General features: G+C 41.8%; 1 protein-coding gene across 1 annotated transcript; it reads left to right on the plus strand.

The window, feature by feature from the left end:
* The first annotated feature begins 5,293 nt into the window (after positions 1-5,293).
* Positions 5,294-6,548, plus strand: SMIM30 (small integral membrane protein 30). Its single transcript, XM_041002341.1, has one exon. The coding sequence runs from the start codon at positions 5,757-5,759 to the stop codon at positions 5,934-5,936; it is 180 nt and encodes a 59-aa protein (XP_040858275.1). The 5' UTR covers positions 5,294-5,756; the 3' UTR covers positions 5,937-6,548.
* The last annotated feature ends 5,792 nt before the right edge of the window (positions 6,549-12,340 follow it).

The raw sequence follows: 12,340 nt of genomic DNA on the forward strand, positions 1-12,340 counted from the left end.
ATCCATCTATTCCTTCATCCATCAGTCTACTTATCGAAACATCTACCTATCTTTGTTGTTCCACATCTTCCAAAAAAAAGACTTTTGTTTAAGCAAAATAGTAAATTATGTCAGTCAGTCTTCTTATTTTCATCCACTTTCAATTACATTCTTCAATTAATAATATGAAACTTCTAATACTGGCTAATGCCCAGTTTGTTGGTGCGTCAATTAAATCAGCAATCTCTAAAGCAAAAAGCATACTAACTGGCATGACCCAAACAGGGATTAGCAATGAAACACCACATCTATTTTAGGTACCACACAGATTCCTGCAGTCCACAATTATTATCACTACTTTGGTTGCCATGCCACACATGTGGATTCAGCCTGAGCTTTACATGAACTAAAATCTTACAGCTTAATTTTTTATTTAATTGAAATTATTCCTGGGATATTACCACAGGGATACTATAATATTAGCAACAGTTAAAACATCAGTTTGACATTCCAAAATACATAGGACCCTTGGCTCAAGCCTAACTTTATCCAGTTATAGCTGTGTAGCAACAGCACTTGTTAGAGCAACTCAGTTTTCACAATGGGATAACTACCTGCTATCTAACAGCTACTTGGTGGGCTCGGTTCCCAAACACATGGGCGGGCGCTCTGCCAACAATTCACTGCAGGTTCTCTAGTTTCCTTCCAAACACCTACTGAGAGAAGAAGTGTTCAGGGAAGACAGGTCCAAAGCCTTACACACTCAATCCTTGGTTAAGGTTGTCAGCAGTATCGTGCACACTGGGGATCTACAACATAATGTCTTTTAAATCACCTCCACTGAATCACATTTAATACTTTTTCCTAATTTCTAACAGGATTTTTTCAAGCATGTGTAATCTATGACTGCATTGTTGTTTTTCATAATTGAAGATATTGTCTATTCATTACTCAGAGTCCTTCTTGGTGCTAGAAAAGTCTGTATTTTCAGGCCCAGCGTGAAAGTGTAGCAGTTAAAGTCCTCACCTTGAACGCACCAGGATCCCATATGGGCGCTGATTCTAATCCCAGCGGCCTCGCTGCCATCCAACTTCCCACCTGTGGCCTGGGAAAGCAGTCAAGAATGGCCCAAAGCTTTGGGACTCTGCACCTGCATGGGAGACCCAGAAGAAGCTCCTGGCTTGGAATTGGCTCAGCAACAGCCTTTGCGGACACTTAGGGAATGAACCATTAGACGGAAGATCTTCTCTCTCTCTCCTCCTCTCTGTATACCTGACTTTCCAATAAAAACAAATAAACCTTAAAAAAAAAGTCTGTGTTTCCCCTATGGAATCAAATGTTTCTACATTTCTATGTATGGAAATCATTATAATAGCTTTACACATTAAAAAAAATAATAAGCTTGGGGGCTGCTGTTGTACATAAAGTTAAGCCACCACCTGCAATGCCAACATCCCACCTTGAAGTTAACATTAAAAGCCCTTCCTACTCCACTTTCCCTTCAAATCCCTGTTAATATGACCAGCAAGGCAGTAGAAGAATGGTCTAGGTACTTGAGCCCCTGAATTCATGTGGGAGACAAAGATGGACTTCTGGCCCAGGAACGTTGGTTGTGTCATTTGTGGAGTGAACTAGCCAGTGGAAGATCTCTCTCTCTTCTTCCCTCTCCCTCTGCCATTCTGCTTTACAAATAAAGCAAGATGGCTCAATTGCCTAGTTCTCCCTTGCAAACACTGGGATCCCATATGGATGTCAATTCATATTCCACCTGCACTGCTTTTTATCCATCTCCCTCGTTGTGGCCTAGGAAAGCAGTGGAGAACGACTCAAGTCCTTGGTCCTCTGCATTCATGTGGAAGACCCGGAGCAAACTCCTGAGTCCTGGTTTCTTAATGGCTCAGCTCTAGCCATTATGGCCACTTGGGGAGTCAACCGGCAGATGAAAGATCTCTCTCAATCTATCTCTCTCTTTTTCTGCAAATCTTTCAGATAAAATAAGTTAATCTTTAAAAAATCATACTTGATATATAAAAACAGCAATATTTATATATAAAGTCACCAGTAACTAAATCATTAAAACAGAAAGAATAATTTTACTAAGTCATATTAGATGCTATTGTTAAGTTAAACAAGATTGTTTGATTTTTCATCTCCTCTTCCCAAATAATCAGACCAAGTAAGTAAAGATCCACCCCCTCTCAGTGAAAGTGAACCAGAGACAAACTTTCCAGTACCAACTTCAAGGATCGATGATGGGTAACTTAAATCGAGTCTGTCACCCTTCTGTGGGTCCTCAACTCTCTCCACTGACCCTTTGGAAATTAGGCGACCAAAAGCACATATGCTATTAAGGCTCTTGACAAAGCAGAGCAGATAAAAGTAGTATGGCTCTGTTCTTACACAACACACCACATTACCTTCCCTGCATTCACTAGCATTGACAAGCAACATAACAAAAGCACCGCTTCACTTTGTCAGCCTGACGTCAACTATTTACTTTGACTCTCCTGAGAGATCAGAGCTTAAAATATCCTCAAATAGGACCAAATCATAATCAAATGAGGCAGTGAATAGTGTATTATGTAGAACTTTTTCCCTCAATTGAACCAGTTACAATAATCTAATCATATATTTCACCTTTAAAAACTGTGCTATCAAGTAGATGTTACTATCCTCTATTACAGATGAGGAAATTGAGGTAGAGCTAAACAATATATATAGGTTCAGATAACTAGGGAGTGACCGAATTGGGGTATGAGTCCAGGAAATATGATGAAACATATACTTTTAAACCTTGTCATATACTATCATATGGAAAAATCAAGCATCATTTTAATTTTCTTTGAATTAAGGTGCTTCCTTGTTGTGTAGGAAGACAAACCGTGATGAATTATTGAGGAACCCACTGTTGTTGAACACTTACTCCAGGCTGTAATTTCATCAATGGGTGAATGCAGATATTCTCCCAACTGATCAGTTGACTTAGGTTTAATAAATGTGTAAGATAAGCTTAATCATCTGTAATAGAGGATAGTAACATCTACTTGATAGCACAGTTTTATGAATTAAAATTTGTTAATCTGTGAAGTAGTTGCTGACACGTATTAGTCACATTTTAACTGTTTGTTAAATACAAATGTCAATGAATCTTATGCCAAGTAGCAAGAAAAACATGCTAACAAAATTTTTCCACAATAATGTGTTCATCTTCCAAAAGGTAGACTGTTTTGAACATTAAATTTTCTTGTGCAATATCTAAAAATAGTATTTGATGATCTATTCTCATATGTCTGAGAGTTCCAGTTTGTTATTAATAATAGGCTTCTAATACTTTGCCACTTCATTTTATTTTTACTAGGAATTCTATTAAGATTGGTGATTTCATTACAGGTGAGAAAACTTAAGTATTAGATGATATGCACAAGCTCACATAGTTAATAAGGGGAAGATGTGAATTTAGGACCAACCATTGCTATTGAAGATCCCAATCAGTCCATTACCATAGATAAAGTGCCATATGATAGAATTTCCCAACTTGAAAACTCACACCTTTCTTTCATTCAAGCATTCTTACCCTAGTCAACAAGCCCAGTAATCTGAGGTTGTGAATGCACAAATTAACTGTAGTTTTGGTTTTTTTTAAGACTTCTTATTTTTACTGGAAAGGCAGATTTACAGAGAGAAGGGGAAACATAAAGAAAGATATTGCATCCACTGGCTCACTCCCCAAATAGTCACAACAACCTGAGCTAAGCCAATCCAAAGCCAAAGCCAGGAGATTGTTCCCAGTCTCCCTCTTGGGTGCAGGGACCCAAGGCTTTGGCCCGTCCTCGACCGCTTTCCCAGGCCACACGCAGGAAGTTAGATCAAAAGTGGAGCAGCTGCGACATGAACCAATGACCACGTTGGATCCCGGTGCTTACAGGTGAGCCACTGTAATTATTCTTAGCTAATGTTACTGAGCACCTATTGGGTGTGCCAAGAGCCAGCAACATAAATCCCTCCTGCAGACTAGAAAAAGAACCACCATCAGCAGAATAGGTGTCAATCAGGGAGACTCACTGGAAGGAACCCTGCAGCCCGGGAGACTAAGTTAGGGACAGACACAACAAGCGATTCTATAGGTATCATGAACCACCTGTCACGGGAAGAGTCCAAAGTGTCACATTTATAACCCAGTACTCAGAAAACCAAGCGCACCAGGAAGAAGCAAGCAGAACTTAGCAAGACTTCAGGAGACTTTCCTGTCTTACGATTCACAAGTAGCAACTGTATTCTTTTCATGAACAACCGGGGACAAGTGGGAAGGAATCTTTAAATCTCCTCCTGAACACAAAAACGCTGAATTCCACAACCTGAATCCCAACTCCTCTTACAACTCTATGGCTTAAACCATTTTTCCCAAGCTCAGTCTATTTTATACTACAAATGGCGTTCGTGTTTTCCTAGGTTTGTTTTCCAACACCCCCTATGCTGGTTTCAAACAAACAAGCAAAAACCTCTTTAATAGCGTGTCGCGAAACCCACTTGAAAGAAACCCGGTGCCTGGGATTCCCAGCTCCAGCGGCTACGACTTCATTTCATCATAAGAAATAATTGCGCCTTTTGAAACCCTGAACAGAGTAGCACACGCTTGCTTCCACTTCTTAGTCTTATTTTAAGAGGCTCCGGAAAACACGCCAAACCACGCGTTTTCCCGCCACGCGGGAACTCTCCGCGAGAACGTTCCTCCCGGACTCCGCGGGAGCGCGACTCACACTCCCTCAGCCAGTGATTGGGCAGCGCGCCAGTGCATCCTGGGAGTCGCCGGCAGCGGGCAGTGTGGGAAATGTAGTTTGACGATTCCGCGTTCCTCACCCTTCCTGTAATGGCTGCTCTCTGGAAGGTAAGATGCGAGCTCGTCTCCCAACGCCTCCCCTGTGATTCGTAAAGCGCAATGAATTTCCACCTCGCCTGGTTAAAGCAGGGATTCTTTTTGAAACCTTACCAGGTGCTGGCATGAACTTGTCTCAGTTCAGGTTTTTTCTGGTGGTGTTTCCTGTGTGAGAGAACTAACCAACTTTAGTTTCTCCTTGAACAGACTCTCTGATGTGCTAGTTATGCATGCCTCTCCCTTCTCTTCGGACACTGCTCTGAGCGGACTCTAGCTTCCTATTTAAAGTGATCGTAATTTTTAAATCCTTCTTTCCCACCTCTCCCCAGTAGACGCTGTCCTGTGGAAGCTCTGGAACTTGCCCAAGGAAGGGAGGATTTCGAGTGAAATAAAAACTATATATATATATACTATTTCTTTGGTAAGTCTTATTAGTTTCCCATAACATGGGAGTTGTATGTTGTGTGACTTTTAACACATTTTCTAGGCGGAAGAGACCATAAGAAAATTTAACTTTTACTGATCACTGAGGTAGTCTTAGGTTCCAAGGAAATAGATTGTGCATTTTGTGCTTGCTTGCTTGTTGTTAATTATGAGCGACTCTTGGGTTGCTCTGTTTGATGAGTGCACGTGATGTTAGCGTTACTGTGGCAAAATTGCCGAGTTTTGGAGATCGCCCTGAGAGGAGCCTCAATTCTTTTTCACTTCCCTTTGTGTGTCTGTGTGTGCTGATCTGCAAGATGAGAAGTAGGATGTGAAATAATTGCTAAAGCTTCTGATTTAAAAGATTGACTGTCATTTGTTGATAACATCCTTTAAGAAGATGTAAATTGCTCATGACTTTTTTTTTAATTGTTCCCATGTTGAATTCCTAGAACCCTTCAGACTGCAGGAGCCCAGCATCATGACCTCAGCGTCCACACAGTTGTTCTCTGTCCTCGTTTGCCTGCTTTTGGTGCTGCCTGGTGTGGAAGCAGTGGAAGCTGGGGATGCGATCGCACTCCTGTTGGGAGTGGTTCTCAGTGTAACGGGCATCTGTGCTTGCTTGGGGGTGTACTCCCGAAAGAGGAATGGGCAGATGTGACTCGCAAGGGCGCCGGCATCTAGCCTTGCCCTGAGAATCTGTGCTGTTGCTGATAGCCTGAGCTGTGGTGTCTGACAGTTCCAGGAAATAGTAAATAAGTTCGTTTCACATCCCTAGTTGTTTCCTATTCAGTGGAAACTATGTTAAAGTGGGGGCCAAAAGTTTTCTTTACAGCAAGCAATGCACTGAAATATCTAGCCTTTAATTTGTGTTCGCTGCTTGGATTGCATAAATGGTATTTCATAGTTTCAGAATTGGCAAAGCACATGACACAGGAAAAAGGGTGCTCTTAACCAGAGCCCTATGAAGTTGCCACTGTCATAATCACTGCCTCCTGATAATCAAGGAGTTTTTTTCTCCATATGTTTGTTAGATTTGTGTTTTATCTCCCATGTTAATATTGTACTGAGATATCACATAGCTAAAAATGAGAAATTTTACCTCTGGGGGAAAAAAAGCTTAGAAAATGAATTCAGTGTGTCTAATGTCAAAACGGAGAAAATATTTACTGTCAAAAATTTTGTTAGCGTCAAAAGGGAAAAGATTTAATGCAAAAAAATTGTTAACATCCTTATAATGAGAAATACAATGTTAAATATAAACCCATTGTAAGTTAATGTGTAGTGCTCATTTCTGTTTCTTGTGGACTGTTTTTAATCTCTGTGTGCTTTTACATAAGTAGAGGTCAGTACACTTTACCTTAAATGCTCACACTCTGGAAGTGACACAGTCGGTGAGAAATGAGAAGTGGGCAGCTTCGGGAACTGAGGCAGGGAAAGTGAGTGCATGTGCTTTGTCATGACTTTTGTACTAACATTCTTATTTGGATAAGCTGGCAACAGTACCTTCTGTAATTAATAACGCCTCATTGTGCTTTAAACAAAAAGGGGGAAGCAGGACATGATATGTCTCATACACCGGTGAGTTGGTACGAATTCCAGAATGCTCTTGTTTCCCCTTGCAGATCTGAATATCTCCTTTGAACAGGAGAAGTTAAACCTGTAGTACATGTGATTACTAAAGATTTCTTTAGAAGAGAGAGGCAGAGAGAGGTTCATCTTCCACGTCCTGGTTCACTCCCCAGGTGGCCACAACAGCCAGGGCTGGGTCAGGCTGAGGATGCAGGGCCACCTGCTGCTTTCCCAGCGCATCAGCAGCAAGCTGGACCGCGAGTGGACTTCATTTGGAATGTTGGTGCCACAGACAGTGGCTTGCTACATCATAGTGCTGGCCCAAAAAGAACCTCTTAAGTCATAGCACGATAGTCATTGGTCACCTCTGGGCAGCATATTTCAAAATATACAGAATGAGTCTCTGGGCAGACGTTCTTGAGAGAACATGTTTTTCCATAAGCGCCTACAGCCATTTCCTGTTCTCTCCTTAAAAGCAGAATGTTGTCCTGAGTTGGCATGCAGCATTTTTGATGAATTCCATAAAAATTAGCCTCATTCCTCATCCAAGCTGGAGTTTGGGATTTTACTTAAACGCAAACACACACAGAAAAGAAACCATTGTGGGGATTCCCTACCTTTTTAAAGCTATCTGCTCCTTTGAGAATCTGTTGAAAATTACAGTTTTCCCCAGACAAAAATGACTATGCATGTTGACATTTTTAGATTAATTTCAAGGAGTTCACAACTGAAGCTCATTCAGGAATCTCAAGTTTAAATTCCTGTAGCCGGAGTGTGTGTGTGTGTATGGTTCTTTCCAAATCTAGTTTCTTGAACTGCTTTGAGGAATAACAAATAATCCCTATAATTTGTAGATCTCCAGGGAGTGCTCCATGCATAACCATTCAGTTGTCTTCCGTTTAAAAGACTACTAAATAGAATCAACAATTAAAATATTTTCATTTCTTGCCAATATTTGTATTTCTGTTTTCCATTTTGTGGAAACTAGCCTATTCCTCTAATGCCAAAAATCAGTGCCTTTGCCACATCACTTCTCGCCAGCTGCTTTTCTGATTCTGTCCTTAGTTTACAGGAACTAAGCTATCCTATTGTCACGTAAGTATATTTGGCTTTATCCTGGTTAGGATTTGTTCCGTTTCTTCTGTCAATTGGTGTATGTGTTTTTCCAAACTGGTATGTTTTTGTCATTTTTTTCCTCCAATGCTCTTTAGCCCCACTCTCCTTCTAGGATTCCTTTGATCTGCTATTAGATGCTTTGGCTTCGGTTTCACATCCCTTAAGGCCCACTTTTTCATTCTTTATTCTCTGCTTGGATTGGGTCATTTCTAGTGTTCCATCATCAAATTCACTGAATCTGCTGTTACTTTTTTTTTTTTTTCCTAAATTCAGAAATCCCTTCAGAATTCTATCTCGGATTTCTTTGCTAACTTTGTTTCAAGCGTGTTTGGGATTGTTTGTTAAAACATCTTTCTGATGGCCGCGTGAAAGTCCTTGTCAGCTAATTTTAACATGTGTGTCGTTTCTGTATGAGACACTTAGTGTATTTAACCCCGGGTCTTCTCTAAGTAACTTTGAAAGCTAACCCTTCTCAGTGACTCCTCATATCACTTAACAACATTCAGGAATTTGCTTTTGTCTTTTCAAGAAACTAGCATATCTGGTCCAAATTCTACCAGGAAAAACGCTACTGAAAATATCATCTCATCAAACACTAAAAGAATATAAATGACATAAAACGTGTTTTTGTTTCTTCTGCGAGTGAAGAGGCAGCACCTACCTAGATTATTAACCCCGGACTTGATCTTCATTCTCGGGTGAAAGCAGCAAAGCCAGCATGTTTCCACAACAGTGTATTTCATTTATTTCCAGTTTCAGTAATTCATTTCTCTAAATATTTTCTGTGATTAAATAGTGACTAACATCTATATATATATATATATAAAGCAGAAAAATGTGATTGATGCAGAAAACTACAATGTGGTTTAATTTCTTATGATTTATGTGTCAGAACTAGTACATTCCTCTCACGCATAATTGCACCGAATCCATTAAAAATGGATGATTAAAATTTTAAGAATACTAGCTGACACTTCATAATCTGAAATGAAAATTATGAAATTTTGTATGTGAGAAAGCTAATTATTTTTAAAGGGCTAATCATGTAGCACTTTGTAAAACAGTGGATTATAAATACCATATTTCTCCATATTAATCAAGATAATTATGCTCTGGGTAAATGTGCATAAATCATGTAACAAAAGAATTGAGGAGCAGATATGATCACCAAGAATGATAACTATACCATATCCAATTCAGATGATTTTTCAGAACAATTTACCAGGACATTCGAATACCACCATAAAACAGTTTTATGAGTCCTGTAGCAACATGTGCTAACTTTCACTTGTTTTATCAACACTTTTCACAACATTATCAGTACTTTTTAGAAAGAGAAAAGCTTATCAACTCTCAGGCAATCAGCCATGAGTCACTAATTTAAGCTCCACAATTTTTTTGCAGGCACAATTATGTCAGTAATCTCTTAAGAGCTTTCCAGTGGTAGGAATGTTGTGGTTGCTTACAAGGGTTTTCCTCCTTTCATAATAATAAAGGCTGATGTGTTAAAAAATGTATATTGTAATTATCTATTTTCAGTCCACAGCAATGAGGAGTTGGCTGTTGGCTGTTTTCTAACTTCTCAGTGGGAACTACAGCCAGTTCAGTTCAGTGTGGCACAGGAAGCTCATTTTCTGGACTGAATGAATGTGATTAGGGATTGTCTCGAGAAGGAAAAATAAAAATAAATCACAGCCCCACCACTTCTGCTCACAGCAAACAGCTCAGAGGCTGGGTTCAGTCGGGCAGTGTCCGCGAGCAGAAATCTAGATACTCATGCTTTCTAGTGGGACTTGCAGCCGCTCAGAGGTTATGGCTCCTTAGGGTAAGGTGCCCCGTGTTTCCCTGGTAGGTCCTCTCCCACTGCTGGATCTTGCACTCTTCAGGTGGCTCTGCAGTCTAGCCTGACAGGATTTGCCCTCAGTCCCAGCAATTTCCAGCTGATGCTGCGGCAAAGCCCAACCAGACTTCTGGCCTGCTCTGTCCCATGCCCCATTATGCTCACAAGTGGGGGCAGTGGCCCAGCAGATGAAGCCCCCACAGCCCCTCACTGGGCTTGCACCCCACCCCACCCCCTGGTCTCACATGTGCTGGTGGGTGCTGCGACCCAGTTTAGCATGCACCTCCATACCTTGTCATTTGCAAGCAGGTGCAGTAGCTTAGTCTGACCTGGTCTGCCCCCAGGTCCAGCTCATGCTGGTGGGTGCTCCCATTTGGACTCTCAGCCTCATCAGTAAAAGCCACAATCCAGCTGGAGTGTCTCCTTAACTCCCCAAGCCCAGCCTAACCAACACCAATCTCAGCCCTGATGTGAACTGGCTGGCGTTACAGCCCAGCGTGGCCTATCTTGCACCCCACCATGGTTGACCCATATGCCAATGGGTATTAAGAACTGGTCCAGTCCAGCCTGACCCCCACATGTGCCAGCAGGTACTGCAGCCTGGTCTGGTCTGGGCTGTTCCCAGCCTTGGTTCTTATGCTCACCTGCAGGGACTACATCCTGACAAAGGGATTCCCCAAGTACCTCTATCAGGTCTAATCCCAATGGCAGATTTTGTGCACACTGGTGGGTCCTTGGCCCAGACTGACTTAGTCCATCTCTTGTCCTGGCAGGAACAGTGGCCTTGACAAACTGCCCCACACCCATTCTGGGTCTCACTGTTGGTTGCTACAGCCCAGCCAGACCTGGTCCATAGCAAACACAGCTCTTGTACGGTTCAGCAGGTGTGGAGACCTACCCTAGCCCATCCTACAGCCACCCTGGCTCTCATAAGCATCGGTGAGAACCAGAGTTCAACTCAACCTGGCACACCTGCGACCACCCCTGTGCGAATGTACACTGCAGCCATGTCCAGCCCAGATCGCTGCTCCCATTTGGACTCTCAGCCTCATCAGTAAAAGCCACAATCCAGCTGGAGTGTCTCCTTAACTCCCCAAGCAGGTTTGTCCCAGCCACACATCTCACACATGCCAGTGGTTGCTCTGATCCAGCTTGGCATCTAGCCCTGGTAGGTAGGCCCCCAGCCTTAGTTTTAATACTGGTGAGTGGTAACCCATGCTAACTAGCCCAACTCAGGTCTCCCACATGGGCTGATGCATCGATTTAACTCATACAAATCCTTCAGCTTTTTCCCCCAAGCTGTTTGGTCTCACCTACAGATGTAGTGGCCTTTTCCATGGAGGTCCCTCAGAAGTCATTCCTCACCTACAACACACTCCCTCAGCAGTCTTCCCTCCCACACATTCCTACACGCCCTTCCCAGATTGTGCCCCCACTTGTCATCCATATCATCATACCAACCTTTCAGACTTTGCCTAAGGCAGATCCAAGACTCATGGAGAGATTTCTTTTTATCATTTTCTTGGATGTCTAAATTATATTTAGAGAACACAGCTTTATAGTATTAAGATACAGTCTAGTTAGTTCGTTGATGCCTACACCAGAGTGGGTATTTGGCCTGGCAGTTATGATGTTTGTCAAGACCCAAGTTTGATCCTCTGTTCTGCAGCTCCCTGCTACTGTAGGCCCTGGGAAGTCGGAGGTGATACCTGATTTTTGGATTGAATTTCAGTGGCCTGACTTCAGCACTAGCCCATTCCACTTGTTGGGAACATTTGCGGAATAATTCAACAATTAGAAACCTCTCTGTCAGCTCTCAAGTAAATATATATTTTGAAAGTTTACATTGTAAATGCTACTGAGTGTTCTGGATAGCAATTTTATTTAGAAATGACTTCCCACTTTGATGAACCACATTACAATGGACTGCTTTGTCCTTTTCTCCTTCTCTTACTCACACTAGTCCACACCAACAACGGGCTGCATGAATGAACAAAATCAAATGCTTTGCCATGCCTCTAGACTCAGCTTTTGTATACTTAAAAATGCCATCTCCTGCTTGAAGCCTTTTCAAAAAGGAAATAATTGTCACTATGCCCTAGACATTTCATTCATTGTTTTATGGCCGTTTGTGTATTTCTCCCTTTTTCACTGCCAGCCCTATTGACCCCCCTCCTTTATAAGCCACACCTGTTTGTGTCACTTCTCTCTTAAGTTCCCTTTGTGCCTTTTGTCACAGCAAGGACCAACTTGCCTAGCCTCAGCAGACTTAAATAAAATTTTGTTTAGATATGTGGTGCATTTAGTTCCTAAAAATCCTGAAGATGTCATTAATTTGATATTAAGTAAGCAAGTCTATATGTTGACAGAGGTGTAACAGTAACTAATACTATCATTTTTAATAACTGCAAGTTGGAATTTTTCCTTTTATGCACAAATGTGTGACCTATGACACTCTGAAAGCAGTAGGGAAGCCATATTTATCCTCACTGCCATCCTTTGGAGAGCATTCCATTGTGAGGTCATCACAGAGCAGT

The sequence above is a fragment of the Ochotona curzoniae genome, unplaced genomic scaffold, assembly GCF_017591425.1.
Source record: "Ochotona curzoniae isolate NIBS_2020 unplaced genomic scaffold, NIBS_Ocur_1.0 scaffold_2476, whole genome shotgun sequence".
Classification (NCBI taxonomy): domain Eukaryota; kingdom Metazoa; phylum Chordata; class Mammalia; order Lagomorpha; family Ochotonidae; genus Ochotona; species Ochotona curzoniae.